Source organism: Ranitomeya imitator, chromosome 4, assembly GCF_032444005.1.
Source record: "Ranitomeya imitator isolate aRanImi1 chromosome 4, aRanImi1.pri, whole genome shotgun sequence".
Classification (NCBI taxonomy): Eukaryota; Metazoa; Chordata; class Amphibia; order Anura; family Dendrobatidae; genus Ranitomeya; species Ranitomeya imitator.
Window position 1 is genome coordinate 478,172,991 of NC_091285.1, and position 14,814 is coordinate 478,187,804.

General features: G+C 40.1%; 1 protein-coding gene across 1 annotated transcript in view; it reads right to left on the reverse strand.

The window, feature by feature from the left end:
• Nucleotides 1-316: 316 nt before the first annotated feature.
• Nucleotides 317-14,814, reverse strand: part of AQP9 (aquaporin 9) — a 125,227-nt gene continuing 110,729 nt past the window's right edge. Inside the window, exons 4-6 of the mRNA XM_069765917.1 lie at nucleotides 5,821-5,939; nucleotides 4,438-4,655; nucleotides 317-3,568 (exon numbers count right to left, since the gene is read on the reverse strand). Coding sequence (XP_069622018.1) covers nucleotides 3,394-3,568; nucleotides 4,438-4,655; nucleotides 5,821-5,939 — 512 coding nt within the window. The 3' untranslated portion in view covers nucleotides 317-3,393. The remainder of the gene's footprint in view (nucleotides 3,569-4,437; nucleotides 4,656-5,820; nucleotides 5,940-14,814) is intronic.

Sequence of the window (14,814 nt, forward strand, 5' to 3'; positions counted from 1 at the left end):
CAGCCTAGGCTCTTCTGTTCACTCACCAGATTCTGGAGCCTGTCTTCAGTTCCCAAGAAACCCAATGGTAAAGGCTGAGGCCTGGGTTTGGGTCTTGGTGGTTTCGGGAAATTGTCTGGACAAAGGGGCTCCTACCATCTCTAATGTTGTGCCAGCTTCCTCTGGCTCCAATATTCCTCCGGTCACTCATGGTTCTGCCATCTTTGTCACCAACTAAGCAAGTTACACTGTATAGATGACTAATTGAATACAAAAAAATATTTTAACCCTTTTTTGAAGTGTTATGTAACACAGAAAAATACCCCAGACCACAAAATAGTGTATGGGTGAGAAATTTAATACAGCAAAATTTTTGAACGCTTTTTTTGGAGTCATAGATATCACAGTAATGTACCCCTGACCACAAAATACTTTATGGCTTACAAATTTAACCCCCAAAAAATGTTGAATGCTTTTTTTTATAGATAGATAGATAGATAGATATCACAGTAATGTACCCTTGATCATGGAATACTTTATGGCTGAGAAATTTAACCCAGCAAAATTTTTGAGTGATAGATATCACAGTAATGTACCCAAGAAGATGTTATACTCTATAGGTGAGTAATTTAATCCAGAAAGCAATTCAACACTTTTTGAAGTGTTATATAACACCAAAATGTACCACAAACCATGTAATACTCGAGGGATCACACAATATATAAAAAATTTTCATATTAAAAAAATGCTGCAGTTATATATTTTGCAAGGGACTGCTCAGCCCTAATCCCTGTCTACAGACTGTATTCTACCACTGTACCTGCAACTATCTCTCTCCCTCCCTAGATTAAATGCATAATGTATGTGATAGAACAGCCAAGCAAGGGATTAGCCCTTAGAAGCTCTTAGTATGATGGTTCAGCTTCAGAACCAGTATCAACACTACAGGACTTTGATTCATTATACTGCGCACAGGCACACCTGGACAGCACTCTCTCCCTCCAATATGAACTATCCAGTAGCATAGCTACCGGGGGGCAGAGGGTGCGAGCGCCCCGGGCCCAGTGCTCAGAGGGGGCCCACCCAGAGCTACGCTACTGTAAGGGTATGTGCACACGTCAGGATTTCTTGCAGAAATTTTCCTGACAAAAACCGGACATTTCTGTCAGAAATCCGCATGCGTTTTTTCACGTTTTTTCATGCGTTTTTGACGCATTTTTGGTGCGTTTTTTCCCAAATGCATAGAATAGCGGGAAAAATGCAGAAAATCCGCAGAATTAATGAACATGCTGCTTTTTTTACCGCGATGTGTTTTTTTCGCGGAAAAAAACGCATGATGTGCACAAAACATGCAGAATGCATTCTAAATAATAGGATGCATAATGTATGCGTTTTTAATGAGTTTTTATAGCGTTTTTACCGCAAAACGCGAAAAAAATGCGAAAAAACCTGAACATGTGCACATAGCCTATAGGCGCATGATATGTTGCTATCACATCACGCAATACGTTGTAGGAGCTGCCAGTTATAATGGTCAGATAGGAATCATAGTCTCTGAATCACCCATATTGATACAAATATCAATTTAAGATGTTGTAAAATATGTAGTGTGACTTTAGAAAAAGAGTAATTGCCAGGTCTTATTGATTTAGTTAAAAGAGATTTCCCAGACTTTACAAAAAATAAAAAATGTACCTAAACACTAACGGAGATAATTGCAGCTTACTTGCCTGTTATGTTCGGCATCGTTTTTCCGCGGCACAGAGCACAGACCACTCCTGCAAGGGATTCAGAAGCCTCTGCTGTAGTCATGTCTACAGAATGGAGGCTTTTTTCCGGTCCGCTCTATCGACAGGGTGAGACTTCCAAGGTTGATATGATTGATGGCAGAATCCCATTTGCCTATCTGGGGAGCCGGTTGTCAATCAGAATGACCTCAGCAGTGCCGCCCCTTCGCATCAGCAGAGGCAGCTGAATTCCTGGCAGGAGCGGTCTGTGACCACTCTGTGTCCGGGAAGAAAAGCACTGTGCACAACAGGCAGGTTAAGTTGCAGTTACCTGCCTGTGAATGCTTAGATACAATTTTTGTTTTTTGTTAAGTCCCAGATACACCCTTTAATATTTATATTTTGAGGGTGTAGTGCAGCGGGGTTAATAAAGTGTGACAGACAGGCAGTGACAAAAGGAAAGTTCAAAACAAAGTTTCTTTAATGTCCAATGGACTCACAAATGGAAAATAGTATCCTTCGGATCACAGCCGGAAATTAAGACAATCCGCATCCGTGACCGGTTGCCACAGGCAACTAGACCACCATGTCACACTGAGGGGTGCCAGGCCTTTTGGCTGCACTTGGCTCCATGTTACTTCACACTGGCTGACACTTGCAGAGCCACCTGCTCTGCAGTTTGCAAACCAAGACTGACACACCCAACCCTTTGCTGCAGGGCTTTCAAATGGAATCTGTGGCCATAGGCCACTTGTAAGAACCGGCCTGGAGAAAGCAAACTGCCCCACTACCATCCTGTAGTTCACTCCACAAATAAAGGCCTATGCTTGGTTTTCTTAAATCTGCCTTGGGCAAATAGTTTGTCCAATACCAAACTTACTTTTATTATGCACTGCAATAACAGCTATATCTGTGACTGCAATGCACTCTAGCGGCCTTAATACGCTTCTATGTGCATCCTGGGGACACATAGTGACCCTTGCATATAACACCTTTCACTGCCTCACAAGGGGTTTTTGAAATCATTCTAGAAGTAATATTTCGGAAAGTAATAAAAAGAAGTACAGTAAAAAAAAATCTTGCATGTTTCTAGTAGCTATTTTTCAGCTTAGCTTGAGTGGCTATGAGACACTGAATGTTTATTGCTTTACAAATTGACCTCACTAGGAGCATAATTGATAGCAGCGCATCATACATTTTCCTGTAGATGGGAAACAGCATCTTACTGAAGTGAAGTTCTTGGCCTCTGACAGTAAAATCATTTTAACACACAGCAAATTTTAATGGTATTGATGATTGATCACAGTTATTACACATTAATGCATGACAAGACCAATTACCTGCATATACCTTTGTGACCCAGTCTATGGTCCATTAGTGCTTCATTAAGAAGGATGAATTATGGTTGAGCAATTAAGGGACATTATGATTATCCCCTGATACTTTTATGTTGGAGATTGAAGACTAGGAATAAAATACTAATGAGAACCTTTAAAAACTCTCATATTTTGCTTTAATTTTAACTGAGGAATGTGCAGGTAATTAATTAAGTCATGACTTGCAGTTACATCACCATAAACCAATCACAGATGTCCATGTTCAAATGAGAAAGGCAAGTTGGCTTATGTACAAAAGAGCAAGCAGTCCATGGAAGTCACAGCACGTTTCAGCAAAGATTTGCAGTCTCTCAAGCCATGCTCGCAAGTTCATGTTTTTCAAAGTGATCAATATCAGGGTTATGATCCAAGACGCCTGGTTCCTTTTTGTGATGAGCTTGAATGCAAAGAATGTACATGTAGGACCCAATTACAGCTCCACACATTGGTCCAACCACAGGGATCCACCAAAAGCTATTGCCAGCACTGTGTATGTGAAAAAAAAATTAGAATTTTTATTGGCAAGAAATGGTAACAAAGATAGTAACACATGATGCAATGTTTCTCTAAATTGTGATATAACTGGGCCTCAAACTCACATTTAGGACTCCTAAATATCAAGTGACTTGTATGTCTTATATGCTTCAAGCTGTTGGTGTCTGTCATCAAGACAGAGACACTTTAAAAGTGAAAAAAACATTGACATAAAAAGATTTCCTTCCAGAGTTCCTAAATAATGTTAATATTCACTCTGTTCAATCATTCACTTCTAACAGAAGATGTTATTGATGATTAGAGATTAGCGAATATTGCATCTAAAAAATATTGTATTTAGAACGAAGGAAATAGAATTACCATCTGAGGTGGGACAACTTCTCAAGGATTTGTCCTCTCTGGGGCTATTGATAGAACAGAAATGTACATTACATCCCATCAATATGCCATAAATGTCTCAGAGATCTGTCACCAGTTTTAGTGCATTAAGCTGATCACATTAGTTTAATACAATAGATGCTGCAGAGCTGATTAAAATGTTGTTTCTTTTTATTTCTGCTTTGTGTATTAGCTTGTAAAGTTTTGGATATATTTTTTGATACGTCCAATAGTGTGATAACAAAGATTCTTCTCTGGGGGTGTGTACTTTCTCCTCTGCATCTGACATTGATCAATTGGAAACAGGAGTCATTCTGCAGGTGAAAAAAGAGCAAGCCCCCATAATAACTTAGAACATGTTTTTTTCAGACTGAAAATCTTGCATTTAAATTCCTATGATTATTTTGTGTGGTTGCACCAAGTCTGTTTATATGAACAATTATATCCTATGTAATATCACTTTTGCTACTATGGTTACTTACGTGAAAACTTCAGAACCCCAGCCAGCCAGAGCAGTAAAGATTCTTGGACCTAAATCTCTGGCTGGATTCATAGCTCCTCCACAGTTAGATCCTAGAGATAGTGCTAATGTTAGAATGAGGAGCCCAACAGCAATTGGCTCTAATCCACTGGGAGCAGGCATGTTCTTTTTATCAAATATGGCAAAGATCAGAATGAGCAGCAGAGCAGTAGACATCATCTGTGCAAAGAGAGGAATCATAATTGCAAGTCAATGAGTTAGATTCACTATTGGATTTGCCAGTTTTTGCACAAATGTTCTCCAATCCCACCTGAAGGGAGTTTAATTATGTATACCAGAATTTTTTTTTACACAATTTTAGCAACATTTTGCAAAATGTGGAACTTTTTGCTCTAAAAAGTTGCAAAAAATGTTTCATTTTCATTTTCAATGGAAGAGAGTAGCATGGTTATGTGGAAAATAAACAGTACCTGTTTAAATTAAGATATTTAACCTAGATTTCTGAACTGAACGTGTGCCTACTTATACATTTTATTCATGAGAGGGAGCTGTATGAAATCATACTTACACAGTAGTTATAAATGTATCTATATTGGTTGTCAACAAACCATTATTATAATTACTAGCATATCAGTTGTTTAAGGTACTGAGGGGCCCAGCAGTCAAAGGTGCCTATTTTCCAACAGTTAATTATTAAATAAGTTCTCCAAAAATGTGATAAAATAGCCCTCATTATGCCAATCAAATGACAACTTGTCCTTGTCACATGTTCCAATGGGTTGAGGTCTGAAGAAAAATTGCTCCTGAGATCTGTGTCTCAACTTACAGAGTAGCTGTATCGTAAGCACTCATACCTTTTTGTTAGTTGAGGACAAGTGCTGTAACAGCAGAATAAATCTTCTCCTTGGCAGACTGAGTACAAAGGATTTTTTTTTCTCAAGGTCTTAGTCCTCCATGTTCAACCAGCCAAGGTGAAGGTCAGGCGAGACATGGATCTCTGGAGCCGCTTTTCTTTAGACTGCAATCCGTCCTGACACGTGACTAGGATGGGCTGTGATTTGAATTTTCCGATGAGGGCCATTTTTTACATTTCTGGAGAACTGAATAAGAGGAGACACAGATTAGATATTAGAAACAACTTTTTAACAGTTAGGGTGATCAGAGAATGGAACAGGCTGCCACGAGAGGTGGTGAGTTCGCCTTCAATGGAAGTCTTCAAGCAGAGGCTGGACAGACATCTCTCTGGGATGATTTAGTGAATCCTGCTTTGAGCAGGGGGTTGGACCATGTGACCCCGGAGGTCCCTTCCAACTCTACCATTCTATGATAACCACTTTAAGATAGATAGTTTAAGGGGTTATACTGATCATTGATTTGAGCTTACTTGATCTGCAAGTCCATTTAATGTTGAAAGATAAGGAGAAGGATATGTTGCAAAAATGTGAGCTGTAGCATTTGGGCCAGTTACTGTAAACACTCCTCCTGAATATTTTATTAATGCATCTGCAAAACAAATCAGAGTTTTGCAGTTTATAAAATACAATATACAAATATTAAAATTAATTGACAAAGCTTTAAATTAAACAATTTTAAACCAATGATAACCTTTTACAATTTACTAAATTATTCAATTAAATGATTCACTCATATTTTTGTGCATTGCCAAACTAAATATGTCTTTAATAGTTTAAAGGAAACCTGTCACTAGATTTTTGTTGCCCAAACCATGCGTGATTTCAGCAATGAAAGTCTTAATCTGAAAAACTGTTAAATCAAGGTTTTAAACAGGAGAGACCTGTCAAACACATGGAGCGTTGTAGGGAGAAGTTGGCTTGATATTGTGTATCATGTGATGTCAAGTGAACAGAAAAACTCTGGAGCTAAGTGAATATTGACTGGTTGGTGGCTAAAGGTAGCCAGGAGTTTATGTTTTAAATGTTTGCCTTTGCAAAAGAGAAGGGACAGCACAGTTTCTGAGTGGTTAGTACTGTAGTCTTACAGTTCTGGGGTCCTGAGTTCAAATCCCTCCCAGGACGATATCTGCAAGGAGTTTGTATGTTCTCCCAGTGTTTGCATGGGCTTCCTCTGGGTACTCCAGTTCCATTACACACTAGGGAATTTAGATTGTGAGCCCCAATAGGGACAGTGATGATAATATCGGAAAAGTGTGGCAGCATCTGATGGTGCTATTTAAGCAAATTTAATAGTAATATCACACTACTGCAAAGAAATGAATCAGCACAGAATGGTGGAGGGCTGCTGTGATAGTTGTCTTTGTAGAACTTTCTCCCATCTCCCTACTGAATCTCTGGAGCTCAGCCACAGTGATCTTGGGGTTTTTCTTTACCTCTCTCACCATGGCTCTTCTCCCACGATTGCTCAGTTTGGCTGGACGGCCAAGTCTAGGAAGACTTCTGGTGGTCCCAAACGTCTTCCATTTAAGGATCATGGATTCCACTGTGCTTTTAGTAACTTCGAGTACTGCAGAAATTCTGTTGTAACCTTGGCCAGATCTGTGCCTTGCCACAATTCTGTCTCTGAGCTTCTTGGACAATTCCTTTGACCTCATGATTCTCATTTGGTCTGACATGCACTGTGAGCTGTGAAGTCTTATATAGACAGGTGTATGCCTTTCCAAATCAAGTCCTATCAGCTTAATTAAACACAGCTGGACTCCAATGAAGAACCATCTCAAGGAGGATCACAAGGAAATGGCAGCATGTGACTTAAATACAGTATGAGTGTCTGAGCAAAGGGTCTGAATATTTATGACCATGTGATTTTTTATTTAGTTTTTATTAAATTTGCAAAAGTTACTACATTTCTGTTTTTTTCAGTCAAGATGTGGTGCAGAGTGTACATTAATGTGAAAACAAAATGAACTTTTTTGAATTTACCAAATGGCTGCAATGAAACAAAGAGTGAAATATTTAAAGGGGTCGGAAAACTTTCCATACCCACTGTATATAGCGCCATTTATTCCACAGCGCTTTACAGACATCATCAAACAATGACACATGAAAGCTGAAGATTTATATACATTCTATAGGTGTTAAAACACATTCAGTGGCTTTTGGCTGAGTATTTTTTCCTCGGTGCTGAATTAAATTAATCTAAATATCAAATACTTGGCAGATGGTTGGCCATCACTTTGAAATCGACAGGCTTGTGGGACCTTAGTCTACTGGGTATGTCAAGCTTTACAAAACAAGTACCTTTAGCTTTTTCCTCAATTGTACAACAGTAATAATAATTACAATCAATATAATCTAACGAATATAGCTAATATATTTAAAATAAAGACACAAAAGAGCACAGTGAGGTCAAAAATACTCTGTTGTAAAAAAAATCAGTAATAAGCAAGTGCTACTCAAAAGATGGAAAAAACTGGGTATTTAGTTGATACGGTTTTTTGCAAAAAAATGTATACTAAGCTGCTCCACCAATCGTCAAGATATACCCATATAGAGCAGTCCTACCTAATGTATATAATTCCTATCTGATGTATTTAAAAACCTGATCATCTGTATAGTATCTGTATAGTATCTAAGCAGGGTTCAGAGAGGGAATTTTCATGTGGACATGCTGGATGGAACAGCTTTGATGCAAATGACTCATAAGGAGTGGTGGACTTCCTATTCTTGTAGAAACAAGAGAACAATTACAGAACCAGAAACACATGGGCTACTTGCACAATGAACAAGTCTGTAGGAACCTGTACACACACCACCAAGAAAGTTTCTTGGTGGTGTGTGAACAGGTTCCTATAGACTTGTTCATTGTGCAAGTAGCCCATGTGTTTCTGGTTCTATATTTAAAATAAGTTTAACCCCTTAATCCCCAAGGGTGGTTTGCACGTTAAGGACCGGGCCAATGTTTACAATTCTGACCACTGTCCATTTATGAGGTTATAACTCTAGAACGCTTCAATGGATTCTGATGATTCTAACATTGTTTTCTCATGACATATGGTACTTAATGATAGTGTTAAAATTTCTGTGATATTACCTGCGTTTATTTGTGAAAAAAAGGAAATTTGGCGAAAAGTTTGAAAATTTTGCAATTTTCCAACTTTTAATTTTTATTCCCCTAAATCACAGAGATATGTCACTCAAAATACTTAATAACTAACATTTTCCACATATCTACTTTACATCAGCACAATTTTGGAACCAAACTCTTAGTTAGGGAGTTATAAGGGTTAAAAAATGACCAGCAATTTCTCATTTTTACAGCACCATTTTTTTAGGGACTACATCACATTTGAAGTAACTTTGAGGGGTCTATATGATAGAAAATACCCAAGTGTGACACCACTCTAAAAACTGCACCCCTCAAGCTGGTCAAAACCAAATTCAAGAAGTTTATTAACCCTTCAGGTGTTTCACAGGAATTTTTGGAATATTTAAAAAAATGAACATTTAACTTTTTTTCACAAAAAATTTATTCAGTTCCAATTTGTTTTATTTTACCAAAGGTAACCGGAGAAATTGGACCCAAAAAGTTGTTGTACAATTTGTCGTGAGAACGCTGATACCCCATATGTGGGGGTAAACCACTGTTTGGATGCATGTCAGAGCTCAGAAGGGAAGGAGCGCCGTTTGACTTTTCAATGCAAAATTGACTGGAATTGAGATAGGACACCATGTTGTGTTTGGAGAGCCCCTCATGTGCCTAAACATTGAAATCCCACACAGGTGACACCATTTTGGAAAGTAGACCCCCTAAGGAACTAATGTAGATGTGTGGTGACCACTTTGACTCACCAATTGCTTCACAGAAGCTTATAATGTAGAGCCGTAAAAATAAAAAATCATTTTTTCACAAAAATGATATTTTGCCCCCAATTTTTTATTTTCCCAAGAGTAACAGAAGAAAGGGGACCCCAAGAGTTGCTGTGCAATCTGTCATGAGTACGCTAATACCCCATATGTGGGGGTAAACCACTGTTTGGGCGCATGGCAGAGCTCAGAAGGGAAGGAGTGCCATTTGACTTTTCAATGCAAAATTGATTGGAATTGAAATAGGACACCATGTCGCGCTTGGAGAGCCCCTGATGTGCCTAAACATTGAAATCCCCCACAATTGACACCATTTTGGAAAGTAGACCCCCTATGGAATTTATCTAGAAGTGTTGTGAGAACTTTGAACCCCCAAGAGTTTCACTACAGTTTATAACTCAGAGCCGTGAAAATAAACATTCTTTTTTTTCCCACAAAAATTATTTTTTATCCCCCAGTTTTGTATTTTCCCAAGGGTAACAGGAGAAAAAGGACCCCAAAATTTGTTCTCCAATTTGTCCTGAGTATGCTGATACCCCATATGTGGGGGGGAACCACAGTTTGGGCGCATGGCAGAGCTCGGAATGCAGACTAAGATGGATTGGTCTGAAGGCATCACGTTGCATTTGCAGAGCCCCTGATGTACATAAACAGTAGAAACGCCCACATGTGACCCCATATTGGAAACTTTGAACCCCCAAATGTTCAACTACAGTTTATAACGCAGAGCTGTGAAAATAAAAAATCATTTTTATTCCCACAAAAATGATTTTTTAGCCCCCAATTTTTTATTTTCCCAATGGTGCCAAGAGAAATTCGACCCAAAAGTTTTTGTCCGATTTGTCCTGAGTACGCTGATACACCATATGTTGGAGTAAACCCGGAAGGGAAGGAGCAGGGATTCAAGCTTGAGGAGGCTAATTTGCATATTCCAGGTGCCTTCTGGGAAGAGCGAAGAGTCTCCCTAAGCTAGAAGATCGTTGGGAACAGCCAGGACCAGCTGCTTGGAAAGCATCACCAAACCAGGGATTCAAGCTTGAGGAGGCTAATTTGCATATTCCAGGTGCCTTCTGGGAAGAGCGAAGAGTCTCCCTAAGCTAGAAGATCGTTGGGTACAGCCGGGACCAGCTGCTTGGAAAGCATCACCAAACCAGGAATTTTTGCCTGTAGGTCATTATTGCAAGAGAGCTTGGCTGAGTAGATTACACAAGAAGGATAACACACAGCACGTCAGCAGGATCTAGGAGCAACATGGCAGATGTGACAACCTACATGGTGAGCTGCAGCATGTGCTACATGTTCACAGATCGACCAGAAGAAGAATCAAATTTCACCTGTCAGAAGTGTAGACTAGTGACCCTTTTAGAAGAAAAGGTGCGGGGTCTGGAAGAAAGAATAGCAACTTTGAAACTCATCAAAGAGAATGAAGACTTTCTAGACAGAACAGAAGCATCTCTACTGGTCACAGAAGGTGAAAAAAGTGTCAGAGAACCTCCAAAAGCAGATCAATGGAAGCATGTGACCAAAAGAAGCAAGAAGACCATGGAGAAATCAACAACCACACAACTGAAGACCCGATATCAAATCTTCGTAGAGGATGAAGATGGCACACCTAAGGATGAAGCAATACCAGCAAGCAAAAAAGAAAAGGGCACACAGCAACAAGTGACAGCAAAAAGTACAGCCAAGAAGCAACGAAGAGTGGTGGTGGTGGGAGACTCACTACTGAGAGGCACAGAAGCAGCCATCTGCAGACCGGACATAACTGCAAGAGAAGTATGCTGCCTTCCAGGTGCGATGATCAAGGATGTGGCCGATAGGATACCAAAGCTCTTCAGCTCCAAGGACGTCCACACATTTCTTCTGATACATGTTGGCACCAATGACACGGCAAGGAAGGACCTACCGACAATCTGCAAAGACTTTGAAGAGTTGGGGAAGAAAGTAAAGGAACTGGATGCACAGGTAGTTTTTTCTTCTATCCTTCCAGTAGACGGGCATGGCACCAGGAGATGGAACAGGATCCTTGATGCAAACAACTGGCTAAGACGATGGTGCAGACAACAAGGATTCAGATTCCTGGACCACGGTGTGAATTACTTGTACGATGGACTCCTCGCCAGAGACGGACTACACCTCAACAAACCTGGGAAACACACATTCGCCAGAAGACTCGCTACACTCATCAGGAGGGCGTTAAACTAGAAGAAGAGGGGACGGGAAGAAAAACATTAGACTTGAACAAAGAAGATCCAGGAAAACATACTCAGAAGGGAGGTAAGAACATTTCTAAAACAATCCACAGCGAGGAGATTGGAACAAAACAAAATCCTCTAAACTGCATGCTCGCAAACGCCAGAAGCCTGACAAACAAGATGGAAGAACTAGAAGCAGAAATATCTACAGGTAACTTTGACATAGTGGGAATAACCGAGACATGGTTAGATGAAAGCTATGACTGGGCAGTTAACTTACAGGGTTACAGTCTGTTTAGAAAGGTTCGTAAAAATCGGAGAGGAGGAGGGGTTTGTCTCTATGTAAAGTCTTGTCTAAAGTCCACTTTAAGGGAGGATATTAGCGAAGGAAATGAGGATGTCGAGTCCATATGGGTCGAAATTCATGGAGGGAAAAATGGTAACAAAATTCTCATTGGGGTCTGTTACAAACCCCCAAATATAACAGAAACCATGGAAAGTCTACTTCTAAAGCAGATAGATGAAGCTGCAACCCATAATGAGGTCCTGGCTATGGGGGACTTTAACTACCCGGATATTAACTGGGAAACAGAAACCTGTGAAACCCATAAAGGCAACAGGTTTCTGCTAATAACCAAGAAAAATTATCTTTCACAATTGGTGCAGAATCCAACCAGAGGAGCAGCACTTTTAGACCTAATACTATCTAATAGACCTGACAGAATAACAAATCTGCAGGTGGTCGGGCATCTAGGAAATAGCGACCACAATATTGTACAGTTTCACCTGTCTTTCACTAGGGGGACTTGTCAGGGAGTCACAAAAACATTGAACTTTAGGAAGGCAAAGTTTGACCAGCTTAGAGATGCCCTTAATCTGGTAGACTGGGACAATATCCTCAGAAATAAGAATACAGATAATAATTGGGAAATGTTTAAGAACATCCTAAATAGGCAGTGTAAGCGGTTTATACCTTGTGGGAATAAAAGGACTAGAAATAGGAAAAACCCAATGTGGCTAAACAAAGAAGTAAGGCTACGTTCACACTAGCGTTGCGCCGCCCTGCGTCGGCGACGCAACGCGCGACGCACGAAAAAACGTGCACAAACGCACGCAAAAACGTGCGCGTTTTGCGACGCGTGCGTCGTTTTTTGACGAGAATCGGACGCACAGAAAATGCAACTTGTTGCATTTTCTTGCGTCCGACACTAGCGTCGTAAACGACGCAAGTGTCAAAAAACGCCACCCAAAAAACGCACGCGTCCCCTATGTTAAACATAGGGGCGCGTCGCCGCTGCGTCGCCGGCGCAACAGCGACCCACATTGGTGGAACGCCAATGTGAACGTAGCCTAAGACAGGCAATTAACAGTAAAAAGAAAGCATTTGCACTACTAAAGCAGGATGGCACCATTGAAGCTCTAAAAAACTATAGGGAGAAAAATACTTTATCTAAAAAACTAATTAAAGCTGCCAAAAAGGAAACAGAGAAGCACATTGCTAAGGAGAGTAAAACTAATCCCAAACTGTTCTTCAACTATATCAATAGTAAAAGAATAAAAACTGAAAATGTAGGCCCCTTAAAAAATACTGAGGAAAGAATGGTTGTAGATGACGAGGAAAAAGCTAACATATTAAACACCTTCTTCTCCACGGTATTCACAGTGGAAAATGAAATGCTAGGTGAAATCCCAAGAAACAATGAAAACCCTATATTAAGGGTCACCAATCTAACCCAAGAAGAGGTGCGAAACTGGCTAAATAAGATTAAAATAGATAAATCTCCGGGTCCGGATGGCATACACCCACGAGTACTAAGAGAACTAAGTAATGTAATAGATAAACCATTATTTCTTATTTTTAGGGACTCTATAGCGACAGGGTCTGTTCCGCAGGATTGGCGCATAGCAAATGTGGTGCCAATATTCAAAAAGGGCTCTAAAAGTGAACCTGGAAATTATAGGCCAGTAAGTCTAACCTCTATTGTTGGTAAAATATTTGAAGGGTTTCTGAGGGATGTTATTCTGGATTATCTCAATGAGAATAACTGTTTAACTCCATATCAGCATGGGTTTATGAGAAATCGCTCCTGTCAAACCAATCTAATCAGTTTTTATGAAGAGGTAAGCTATAGGCTGGACCACGGTGAGTCATTGGACGTGGTATATCTCGATTTTTCCAAAGCGTTTGATACCGTGCCGCACAAGAGGTTGGTACACAAAATGAGAATGCTTGGTCTGGGGGAAAATGTGTGTAAATGGGTTAGTAACTGGCTTAGTGATAGAAAGCAGAGGGTGGTTATAAATGGTATAGTCTCTAACTGGGTCGCTGTGACCAGTGGGGTACCGCAGGGGTCAGTATTGGGACCTGTTCTCTTCAACATATTCATTAATGATCTGGTAGAAGGTTTACACAGTAAAATATCGATATTTGCAGATGATACAAAACTATGTAAAGCAGTTAATACAAGAGAAGATAGTATTCTGCTACAGATGGATCTGGATAAGTTGGAAACTTGGGCTGAAAGGTGGCAGATGAGGTTTAAAAATGATAAATGTAAGGTTATACACATGGGAAGAAGGAATCAATATCACCATTACACACTGAATGGGAAACCACTGTGTAAATCTGACAGGGAGAAGGACTTGGGGATCCTAGTTAATGATAAACTTACCTGGAGCAGCCAGTGCCAGGCAGCAGCTGCCAAGGCAAACAGGATCATGGGGTGCATTAAAAGAGGTCTGGATACACATGATGAGAGCATTATACTGCCTCTGTACAAATCCCTAGTTAGACCGCACATGGAGTACTGTGTCCAGTTTTGGGCACCGGTGCTCAGGAAGGATATAATGGAACTAGAGAGAGTACAAAGGAGGGCAACAAAATTAATAAAGGGGATGGGAGAACTACAATACCCAGATAGATTAGCGAAATTAGGATTATTTAGTCTAGAAAAAAGACGACTGAGGGGCGATCTAATAACCATGTATAAGTATATAAGGGGACAATACAAATATCTCGCTGAGGATCTGTTTATACCAAGGAAGGTGACGGGCACAAGGGGGCATTCTTTGCGTCTGGAGGAGAGAAGGTTTTTCCACCAACATAGAAGAGGATTCTTTACTGTTAGGGCAGTGAGAATCTGGAATTGTTAGCCTGAGGAGGTGGTGATGGCGAACTCAGTCGAGGGGTTCAAGAGAGGCCTGGATGTCTTCCTGGAGCAGAACAATATTGTATCATACAATTAGGTTCTGTAGAAGGATGTAGATCTGGGGATTTATTATGATGGAATATAGGCTGAACTGGATGGACAAATGTCTTTTTTCGGCCTTACTAACTATGTTACTATGTTACTATGTTACACTGTTTTATTTTTTTTACGCAGAATTGGCTGGAATAGAGAT